Here is a 12,040-nt window from a genome sequence, read left to right as displayed (position 1 = left end):
CCAATACAATTACTACCACAACTACCACCACCACTACCACCACTACTATCATTACCACCACCACTACTACTACTACAATCAGAACTACTACTACCACCACTACCAATATTACCACCACCACCACTACTGCTACTACTACCACCACTACTACTACCACCACCACTACAAACACCACCACTACTACTACCACCACCACTACAAACACCACCACCACCAGCTATAAGACTACTACCACCACTACAAACACCACCAATACCACCACTACCACTACCACCAGCACCAGTACTATTACTACAACTACCACCACCTCTACTACCACAACTACCACCACTACCACTATCTGCCACCACTACTACTACTACCAGGACTACTACTACCACCACTACCACCACTACCACCACCACTATTGCTACCACCACCACTACTACCACCACGACCACCACCTCCACCACTACTACTACCACCACCTCCAGCACCACTACTACCATTACCCCCACTACAACTACTACTACCACAACTACCACCACTACCAGCACCACCACCAATACAATTACTACCACAACTACCACCACTACCACCACTACCATCATTACCACCACCACTACTACTACTACCACCACTACCAATATTACCACCACCACTACCACCACTACTACTACCACCACCACCACCACTACCACCACCACTACAAACACCACCACCACCACTACCACCACCACCACCATTACCACCACCACCAGCTATACTACTACTACCACCACTACAAACACCACCAATACCACCACTACAAACACCACCAATACCACCACTACTACTACCACCACTACCACCAGCACCAGTACTATTACTACAACTACAACTACCACCACCACTACTACCACCACTACCACCACTACCACCACCTCCACCACTACTACCACCACCTCCCCCACCACTACTACCAGCACCATGACTACTATTACCACCACTATCTCCACCACCACCACTACTACAACTACTACCACAACTACCACCACTACCAGCACTGCCACCACTACTACTACTACTACTACTACCACCAGTATTACTACTACCACAACTACCACCCCCACTGCTACTACCACCACTACTAGTAATACAACTACCACCACCACCTCCACCAGTACAACTACCAACACCACATCTACGACTACCACAAACACTACCACCACCACTACTACCACCACCACCTCCACCACTACTACTACTACCACCAGTACTACTGCCAACACCACCAGTACTACTAACCACAACCAATACCACTATCACTACCACCACTACTGCCACCACCACTACTACCACCACCTCCACTACCACCACTACTACAAACACCACCACCACCACTACTACCACCACTATCACTAGGACCACTACTACCACCACCACCACTACTACCACTGACTCCACTACCACCACCACCACCAGTACTACTACTAACACCACCACCACTACCACCACCACTATCACTACGACTACTACCACCACCACTATCACTACGACTACTACCACCACCACTATCACCACCAATTCTACTACTAACACCAGGACTACTACCACTACCACAACCACTAGCATTACCACCACAACTACTACTACTACCACCACCACTACTACCAACACCACCAGTACTACTACCACCACCTTAACCAGTACCACCACCTTAACCACTACTACCACCACCAGTACTACTACCAACACCACCAGTACTACTACCACCACCACTACTACCATCACTCACACTACTACTACTTCCACCACCACAACTACTACCAACACCACTACTACTACCACCACCTCCACTACCACCACCACTACTACAAACACCACCATCACCACTACTACTACCACCACCTCCACTACCACCACCACTACTACAAACACCACCATCACCACTACTACTACCACCACCTCCACTACCACCACCACTACTACAAACACCACCATCACCACTACTACTACCACCACCTCCACTACCACCACCACTACTACAAACACCACCACCACCACCACTACTACCACCACCATCACTAAGACCACTACTACCACCACCACCACTACTACCACCGACTCTACCACCACCACTACTACCACCGACTCCACTACTACTACCACCATCACCAGTACTACCACCACCACCACCACCACTAACACTACTACTACTACTACTACTACTACCACCACCATCACCACTACTACTACCACCATCACCACTACTACTACCACCATCACCACTACCACCACCACCACCACCACTAACACTACTACCACCACCACTACTACTACTACTACTACTACCACCATCACCACTACTACTACCACCATCACCACTACTACCACCACCACCACCACTAACACTACTACTACGACCACCACCACAACTACTACCACCACCACTACTACTACTACTACTACTACCACCACCACCACCACTAACACTACTACTACGACCACCACCACTACTACCATCACTCACACTACTATTACTTCCACCACCACAACTACTACCACCACCACTACTACTACTACCACCATCACCACCACCACCACCACTAACACTACTACTATGCTAAAAAACACTCTCACGGAGCCTGTGAGTGTGTGTGCGTATGTGCGTGAGAGTGTATTTTGGGGGTGCAATGAAGGGTTGTCCACACAGTTAGCGGCAGGCATGTGTGCCAGTTCATGAGCACATAGACCTATTCCCTAACATGTGTGACCAATGAAAGGTGAATGGCTCTCCTGTCTATACTTTCCTCTAAATCAGCCATGATGTCACCATGAACCCTCTGCGAACCCACCTCTGTCAAAAAACATTACTACAGCGCTCCCTCTTTCTGCTTAAATGTCTCTATCTTTCTTTCCACCGCTCCCGTTCCCTCTCTCTCTCTCTCCATTTCCCTCTCTCTCTCTCTCTTCTCTGCACTTTCCCTCTCTCTCTCCCTTCCCCTCTCTCTCTCCCTTTTTCTCTGCACTTTCCCTCTCTCTCTCTCTCTCCCTGTCCCTCTCCCTCTCTCTCCCTTTTTGTCTGCACTTTCCCTCTCTCTCTCCCTGTCCCTCTCCCTCTTTCTCTGCACTTTCCCCTCTCTCTCTCCCTTTCCCTCTCTCGCTCTCTCCCTCTTTCCCTCTCTCCCTCTTTCTCTGCACTTTCCCTCTCTCTCTCCCTTTCCCCCTCTCTCTCTCCCCTCTTCTCTGCACTTTCCCTCTCTCTCTCCCTTTCTCCCTCTCCCTCTTTCTCCTCTCTCTTTCACCCCCTCCCCAATGCTCTCCCCTCTCTCCCCCTCTTTCTTCTCTCTTTCACCCCCTCCCCAACGTTCTCTCCCTCTCTCCCCCTCTTTCTCCACACTCTCTTTCACCCCCCAACGTTCTCTCCCTCTCTTCCCCTCTTTCTCCACACTCTCTTTCACCCCCTCAACGTTCTCTCCCTCTCTCCCCCTTTTCTCCTCTCTCTTCACCCCCTCAACGCTCTCCCCCTCTTTCTCCCCTCTTTCACCCCCTCAACGCTTCCCCCTCTCCCCCCTCTCCCCTCTTTTTTTCACCCTCTCCCCAATGCTCTCTCCTCTCTCTGTCTGTTTCTCCCCCTACCTCTCTCCCTGGCTGGCTTGTTCTAATTGAATCACCACAAGTTGCGGTGTAGAGCCAAATGTGCCAAGATGTTCTGATTAAGATAGACTTTGTTTAAGCAGTAGTTTTGCAAAATTGCTCCGAGTGCTGTGGTGAAGATAGAAGACTTCTGTGAAGGCAAAAATACATTGAGAGAGAGAGAGAGAGAGAGAGAGAGAGAGAGAGAGAGAGAGAGAGAGAGAGAGAGAGAGAGAGAGAGAGAGAGAGAGAGAGAGAGAGAGAGAGAGAGAGAGAGAGAGAGAGAGAGAGAGAGAGAGAGAGAGAGAGAGAGAGAGAGAGAGAGAGAGAGAGAGAGAGAGAGAGAGAGAGAGAGAGAGAGAGAGAGAGAGAGAGAGAGAGAGAGAGAGAGAGAGAGAGAGAGAGAGAGAGAGAGAGAGAGAGAGAGAGAGAGAGAGAGAGAGAGACTAGAAAGCAGTCAGGGACACATATGGAAGTGATTCAATAATTACAGCAAATCTGTTCTCTAAAGGAAAGGTCCTTTTTCCATCCCTCCTTCTCTCCTTCCCTCCTGCTCTCCTACTCTAAAGGAAAGGTATTCCTTCCCTCTCCAGCCATCCTTCCCCCATCTCTCCCTGCACATAAAGCTGTGAATCAATGACCCATAGTGTGATTAAAGAGTGGTTAACACAACTCTAGAAAGATGCAGATGAGCTACTGTCTCCCATGCAGTTGTAAAGCCATGTTGAAATCAGGAATAATACCACACTTACTTGAAATAGTTCTGCATTCTTTACTCATAAAATGTGCTTTCTGAAGCTTAAACCAGCCATTCTATAAGCAATCTAAACCAAACTGTGAGGCAGGCTCAGCATGCTATAAACTATAAGCTCTCATCACCCACAGCTAAACTGGCATCACTTCACTCAACAATGAACTTTTTCAGCCAAATTAAATGGTGTGTGAGAGAGAGACAGTGAAACAGCGTGAGAGCGAGACAGACAGTGATGACTGTCTCTTTAGCCCTGAGGCACAAGGTGTTTTGCAGGTGTCTGTGTTGGCAGCGACTTCTGTTCTGTTCTGTTCAGTTCAGTGCCCAAACAGCGAGAGCACCCTGTAATTATTTGCGTGCCCTGCCATAATATGTTCTCATCATGACATGTACATGAGTCGGCCAACACACACTTCATAATTTCATGCACTTCAAATCTGACACCAAATTAATTCTGTCAGGGAATTATTTACATAAGAGCGGAGAGTGATATATTTCCTGCCAATACACCTGTAGGCCTACACACCTAATTTACAAATGGATGGTAAAACGGTAGGTAGGATAGTAGCGCAGATTAAGCAGGTTTAGGTAGTTTCAGATAAGAATAAACACAGTTGCAACAAGTCTTAACGCAAAATTGCTTGAGAAAGACAAAGGAACAATGTGTTTACGCAACATCTTCCTCATCAAGTAGGCCTAATAGACCTAGGTGTAATATCATGGTAACCTCCTGCTCAATCCTAATAGTACAAATCACTACAAATTAATCTAAAGAACTCAAAGGCTGCGTTTACACATGCAGCTCAATTCTGATCTTTTTCCCCCCACTAATTGGTCTTTTGACTATTCACATCAGATCTTTTCACATCAGATCTTTTTAGAATTGATCTGATTAGCAAAAAATACAAATTTGTGAAACATTTGTGAAGAATTGGGCTGCCTGTATAAATGTCAACGCATCCAAAGTTATGATCAATCAGTTATCTGCGCAATGGGCCATCTCGACCATTGTCCCGATAAGAGGGGGCTCGTTTGAGTGGTAAGGCTGAAGCAATCCACTGCAGATGAAAGTTGAGGAATGACGTCGGGGGAGGTGCATCTGCAACAGCCAAGTCGGACACCAATGTGGTTTTCCAACAGCAAGGTTCAACGCAACAAGGCAGGACTGCCATTGTTTATAAAAGTTTTTATTAGTAATGAAATACACATGGCTCCAACCCCCATATTACACACTCACAAACTGTTAATATATGTGTGTATATTGTCCAATCAATTCAATTGGTGAGAGAGATGAAAATATGACAATCAATTGTACTGTCAAGTGGAGCGGAACAGGGGAAGCCAAGAGGGATGAGGTAAAACACGGGGGGGGGCTGAGTGCAGAACAGGGGAAGCCAAGAGGGATGAGGTAACCAAGGTATTTATTGAAACACGGGGGGGGGCTGAGTGCAGAACAGGGGAAGCCAAGAGGGATGAGGTAACCAAGGTATTTATTGAAACACGGGGGGGGGGGCTGAGTGCAGAACAGGGGAAGCCAAGAGGGATGAGGTAACCAAGGTATTTATTGAAACACGGGGGGGGGACAGAGTGCAGAACAGGGGAAGCCAAGAGGGATGAGGTAACCAAGGTATTTATTGAAACACGGGGGGGTGTTGGTGACAGGGTAACAGGGGAAGCCAAGAGGGATGAGGTAACCAAGGTATTTATTGAAACACGGGGTGGGGACAGGGTGAGTGCAGAACAGGGGAAGCCAAGAGGGATGAGGTAACCAAGGTATTTATTGAAACACGGGGGGGGGGGTCCGGAGGCTGAGTGCAGAACAGGGGAAGCCAAGAGGGATGAGGTAACCAAGGTATTTATTGAAACACGGGGGGGGGCTGGAGCGAGTGCAGAACAGGGGAAGCCAAGAGGGATGAGGTAACCAAGGTATTTATTGAAACACGGGGCTGAGGGGGCTGAGGTGCAGAACAGGGAAAGCCAAGGGGATGAGGTGGACCAAGGTATTTATTGAAACACGGGGAGGCTGAGTGCAGAACAGGGGAAGCCAAGAGGGATGAGGTAACCAAGGTATTTATTGAAACACGGGGGGGGGGGCTGAGTGCAGAACAGGGGAAGCCAAGAGGGATGAGGTAACCAAGGTATTTATTGAAACACGAGAGGTGGGGACAGGGTGCAGAACAGGGGAAGCCAAGAGGGATGAGGTAACCAAGGTATTTATTGAAACACGGGGGGGGTGAGCAGAACAGGGGAAGCCAAGAGGGGATGAGGGTAACCAAGGTATTTATTGAAACACGGGGGGGGGGAGCTGAGGTGCAGAACAGGGGAAGCCAAGAGGGATGAGGTAACCAAGGTATTTATTGAAACACGGGGGGGGGGGGGGCTGAGTGCAGAACAGGGGAAGCTCAGGCGGATTGCCGAAAACCAGGTGCGAGGCTGAGGCTGGAGCGAGAGGTGTTGGGACAGGGTAAGCAGGTCCGGAGGCTGAGGGTGGAGCGAGAGGTGTTGGGACAGGGTAAGCAGGTCCGGAGGCTGAGGCTGGAGCGAGAGGTGTTGGGACAGGGTAAGCAGGTCCAGGAGGCTGAGGCTGGAGCGAGAGGTGTTGGGACAGGGTAAGCAGGTCCGGAGGCTGAGGCTGGAGCGAGAGGTGTTGGGACAGGGTAAGCAGGTCCGGAGGCTGAGGCTGGAGCGAGAGGTGTTGGGACAGGGTAAGCAGGTCCGGAGGCTGAGGCTGGAGCGAGAGGTGTTGGGACAGGGTAAGCAGGTCCGGAGGCTGAGGCTGGAGCGAGAGGTGTTGAGACAGGGTAAGCAGGTCCAGAGGCTGGAGCGAGAGGTGTTGGGACAGGGTAAGCAGGTCCAGAGGCTGAGGATGGAGCGAGAGGTGTTGGGACAGGGTAAGCAGGTCCAGAGGCTGAGGCTGGAGCGAGAGGTGTTGGGACAGGGTAAGCAGGTCCGGAGGCTGGAGCGAGAGGTGTTGAGACAGGGTAAGCAGGTCCGGAGGCTGAGGCTGGAGCGAGAGGTGTTGAGACAGGGTAAGCAGGTCCAGAGGCTGAGGCTGGAGCGAGAGGTGTTGGGACAGGGTAAGCAGGTCCGGAGGCTGAGGCTGGAGCGAGAGGTGTTGGGACAGGGTAAGCAGGTCCGGAGGCTGGAGCGAGAGGTGTTGGGACAGGGTAAGCAGGTCCGGAGGCTGAGGCTGGAGCGAGAGGTGTTGGGACAGGGTAAGCAGGTCCGGAGGCTGAGGCTGGAGCGAGAGGTGTTGGGAGGCTGGGTAAGCAGGTCCGGAGGCTGAGGCTGGAGCGAGAGGTGTTGGGACAGGGTAAGCAGGTCCAGAGGCTGAGGCTGGAGCGAGAGGTGTTGGGACAGGGTAAGCAGGTCCGGAGGCTGAGGCTGGAGCGAGAGGTGTTGGGACAGGGTAAGCAGGTCCGGAGGCTGGAGCTGGAGAGAGGTGTTGGGACAGGGTAAGCAGGTCCGGAGGCTGAGGCTGGAGCGAGAGGTGTTGGGACAGGGTAAGCAGGTCCGGAGGCTGAGGCTGGAGCGAGAGGTGTTGAGACAGGGTAAGCAGGTCCAGAGGCTGAGGATGGAGCGAGAGGTGTTGGGACAGGGTAAGCAGGTCCGGAGGCTGGAGGAGCGAGAGGTGTTGAGACAGGGTAAGCAGGTCCGGAGGCTGAGGCTGGAGCGAGAGGTGTTGAGACAGGGTAAGCAGGTCCAGAGGCTGAGGCTGGAGCGAGAGGTGTTGGGACAGGGTAAGCAGGTCCGGAGGCTGAGGCTGGAGCGAGAGGTGTTGGGACAGGGTAAGCAGGTCCGGAGGCTGAGGCTGGAGCGAGAGGTGTTGGGACAGGGTAAGCAGGTCCGGAGGCTGAGGCTGGAGCGAGAGGTGTCGGGACAGGGTAAGCAGGTCCGGAGGCTGAGGGTGGAGCGAGAGGTGTTGGGACAGGGTAAGCAGGTCCGGAGGCTGAGGCTGGAGCGAGAGGTGTTGGGACAGGGTAAGCAGGTCCAGAGGCTGAGGCTGGAGCGAGAGGTGTTGGGACAGGGTAAGCAGGTCCGGAGGCTGAGGCTGGAGCGAGAGGTGTTGGGACAGGGTAAGCAGGTCCGGAGGCTGGAGCGAGAGGTGTTGGGACAGGGTAAGCAGGTCCGGAGGCTGAGGCTGGAGCGAGAGGTGTTGGGACAGGGTAAGCAGGTCCGGAGGCTGAGGCTGGAGCGAGAGGTGTTGAGACAGGGTAAGCAGGTCCAGAGGCTGAGGATGGAACGAGAGGTGTTGGGACAGGGTAAGCAGGTCTGGAGGCTGGAGCGAGAGGTGTTGGGACAGGGTAAGCAGGTCCGGAGGCTGAGGCTGGAGCGAGAGGTGTTGGGACAGGGTAAGCAGGTCCGGAGGCTGAGGCTGGAGCGAGAGGTGTTGGGACAGGGTAAGCAGGTCCAGAGGCTGAGGCTGGAGCGAGAGGTGTTGGGACAGGGTAAGCAGGTCCGGAGGCTGAGGCTGGAGCGAGAGGTGTTGAGACAGGGTAAGCAGGTCCAGAGGCTGAGGCTGGAGCGAGAGGTGTTGAGACAGGGTAAGCAGGTCCAGAGGCTGAGGCTGGAGCGAGAGGTGTTGGGACAGGGTAAGCAGGTCCGGAGGCTGAGGCGAGAGGTGTTGAGACAGGGTAAGCAGGTCCAGAGGCTGAGGCTGGAGTGAGAGGTGTTGAGACAGGGTAAGCAGGTCCGGAGGCTGAGGCTGGAGCGAGAGGTGTTGGGACAGGGTAAGCAGGTCCGGAGGCTGAGGCTGGAGCGAGAGGTGTTGGGACAGGGTAAGCAGGTCCGGAGGCTGAGGCTGGAGCGAGAGGAGTTTGGGACAGGGTAAGCAGGTCCAGAGGCTGAGGCTGGAGCGAGAGGTGTTGGGACAGGGTAAGCAGGTCCGGAGGCTGAGGCTGGAGCGAGAGGTGTTGGGACAGGGTAAGCAGGTCCGGAGGCTGAGGCTGGAGGGAGAGGGGTTGAGACAGGATAAGCAGGTCCGGAGGGGAATCCAAGGGAGCCGTAGAATGGGGAATCCAGGACAGTAGCAGGACTGACGAGAAGTCGGACTGGAGACAGGGACCAGAGTCAGAGCGTGCAGAACTGTAGTGGAGAGGAAAACTGCGTCAGGCAAGGGAAAACAGGCCAACAGGATCTAAACAGGAACAAACGGCTAGAAACATGGACTGACTGAGCAGAGATTACGATCCGGCAGAGAGAAGAGGCAGGACTGAGTATATGTAGAGGTCTTGATTATGGAACAGGTTGCAGCTGGTGGGGATCTGCTCTGACTCCAGCACACCTGTCTCTCACACACACACAGAGAGAGAGAGAGAGAGAGAGAGAGAGAGAGAGAGAGAGAGAGAGAGAGAGAGAGAGAGAGAAAGAGAGGGAGAGGGGGAGTGCACTGGGGTAGTGGCAGCAGGTAAAGGAGACACAGGATGAGCACTAGTGGGCGTGGCAGGAGCAGATGTAACATGTACATTGAGGTCTATCAATGTACAAATTACCTGTCATCAAGGCAAAGGGTGGCTACTTTGAAGCTACTCAAATATAAAATATATTTTGATATGTTTAACACTTTTGTGGTTACTATATAATTCCATGTGTCATTTCATAGTTTTGAAGTCTTCACTGTGTAAAGATAAAGAAAAACCCTGAATGAGTAGGTGTGTCCAAACTTTTGACTGGTACTGTATGTGTGTACATTGTACTATCAATTCAATTTGTGAGAGAGACTGAAATGTCACAATCATTTGTACATTGGAGTCTATCAAAATACAAATGACCTGTTCCAGTCATGAATTTGGTCACACCTGAGTTGGTCAAACAAAAACACCCTAATGATGGGTTGACAATAGAGGCTCCCACAATGCAGCTCCTGTCTGCAACATGAAGTTGATGATGAGCAACTGCAGAAACTTGCAGTCAAAACTTCATGATCTTTGATCGAATTGTTTTTGTAAAGTCATGCAGTTGTCATGTAGGCACAAGTAAGACAATTTTGATCCTCATAATGCAACACACTTTGGAAGGCTTGACAAACGTGATCCTCTTGAACTCACCCAAACACAGAAAAATTAATGTGTGGAGAATTGAGGCTACAAAGATGGGTTTGCTGGCGTTGTAGCGCTCTCTAGTGACAAAATAATGAACTGCAATTAAATGTTACTGAGGGGACGTGAATAATCCTGCCACAGTAAAATACTGTATGCTGAAGAGACAGCTTACATTTCCTCCACAAACACAAACACTCACATTTAGGACAATATGTGTCACTTGTTTTTGTATTTGTTCCTAAGATACATGGTCTGAATGTCGGCCATCAACTTCAAGCGCTAGTCCGTTACTAAAAACTTCCGGACCAGTCACGGTGTGCGCCGCCCATTGTGCATGTGCCTCATCCGCCCACTTCTCGTTATCGCACGCTCGGCATTATGGTATGTATAAAATGTACAGTATGTCAGTAGGGCGGCGCACGCCCAGGCACATGCAGAGCGCACATGCACCGTGGCTTTACTAAACGCGTAGCACCGTCAGATGAGCGCATCAAATCTCCCCTCAGCTCTAGATACCGGCCAATGAGAACGCATTATAGAGTAAAGGGTTAAAGGAGAGTTCAAATGGGACATATAGTGAGATGAGATATACATCCAAACAGACACAACAGAAGTTGAGTGAGGACGCAGAAGCGAGTCACATTTTTTTAAGTCACCTGAAAACGTGATTGATGTGGAAGTGAGTGCGTGTATTATTTGATCTAGTTTACAGTTCAGTTCATCCTCGGAGATGCTGATGGAGCTGTGAATTATTGGGATTTTTAAAATTAGAATCACTTGTTCTCTGCTCGCGACACTCCCTTCCGCTGAACCAAGCAACTCACTAGCACAGTGCAGAACGGATCCAGGTAGCATGCAATAATAATATATCCTGCACACCTGAGACAGTTGGACATAACTGTTCTGCATAGAATACAGCTGGACATAACCGTGCTTACAGTATACTACAGTGTTCTGTCGTTGACAGATCAATACTATTGTCTTCAACTGTGCGCTCGTTCCATGGGTCAGGTATTTTACGCACAGGTAGTTCTCGACTATCACCTGTCTGTAGTTTAGTATTGATCCTGCATATTGACATTCAGAAGCAGCTGTATATTGACAAGTCGAGCTTCATTCATCACAGCAAACAAGACACATCAAGAAACATGGACAGTCCCGGTGGTAAGTGCTATGATTGCGATGATATATTTTGTTATTTCCATTGATTGCTAATTTTCAAATTATATTTTGTTATTGCATACATGTTATATATCAGTCGCATAGCAATACTATTTTTTGTAGCTCAATATTGAATTTGGTATTGGAGTTATACATTTTGAGTTGAGTATGGTGATGATTTTTATAATAGTTTAAAGAGTATTTACCACGTTTTATTGTGTTTGTTTCTCTTTGCAGTCGTGCGTGTTTGTGTGTAAAATACAAGTTCCCAAATGTCCAGCATGATGAGGTTTTGCATTGAAGGTGTCTCTTCATCGGCATGTTAGAAAGGGGTCGACTTAATACGATTTTAAACCATTTTATAAGGCTCGTACTGTATGTCCAATTCGACATGTTTAGAAAGTTGCGACATGAAGATGAGAACAATTGAACTTTATAACAGGACCATCATGCTTTTTGTGCATTATCCTCCCATGCGTGAACTTGGAAA

At 50.2% G+C, this 12,040-nt stretch overlaps 2 protein-coding genes across 2 annotated transcripts in view; one reads left to right on the top strand and one right to left on the bottom strand.

The window, feature by feature from the left end:
- Positions 1–12,040, bottom strand: part of LOC135504039 (retinoic acid receptor gamma-A-like) — a 151,640-nt gene that overhangs the window by 134,559 nt on the left and 5,041 nt on the right. The gene's annotated exons all lie outside the window — the stretch shown is intronic.
- The window catches only part of LOC135504038 (nuclear receptor subfamily 1 group D member 2-like), a 44,042-nt gene continuing 42,796 nt past the window's right edge, over positions 10,795–12,040 (top strand). Inside the window, exon 1 of the mRNA XM_064922291.1 lies at positions 10,795–11,553. Within this exon, the coding sequence (XP_064778363.1) occupies positions 11,538–11,553 (16 nt within the window). The 5' untranslated portion in view covers positions 10,795–11,537. The remainder of the gene's footprint in view (positions 11,554–12,040) is intronic.

This window comes from Oncorhynchus masou, chromosome 18 (genome assembly GCF_036934945.1).
Source record: "Oncorhynchus masou masou isolate Uvic2021 chromosome 18, UVic_Omas_1.1, whole genome shotgun sequence".
NCBI lineage: Eukaryota > Metazoa > Chordata > Actinopteri > Salmoniformes > Salmonidae > Oncorhynchus > Oncorhynchus masou.
This window is presented reverse-complemented; position numbering and strand designations above follow the sequence as displayed.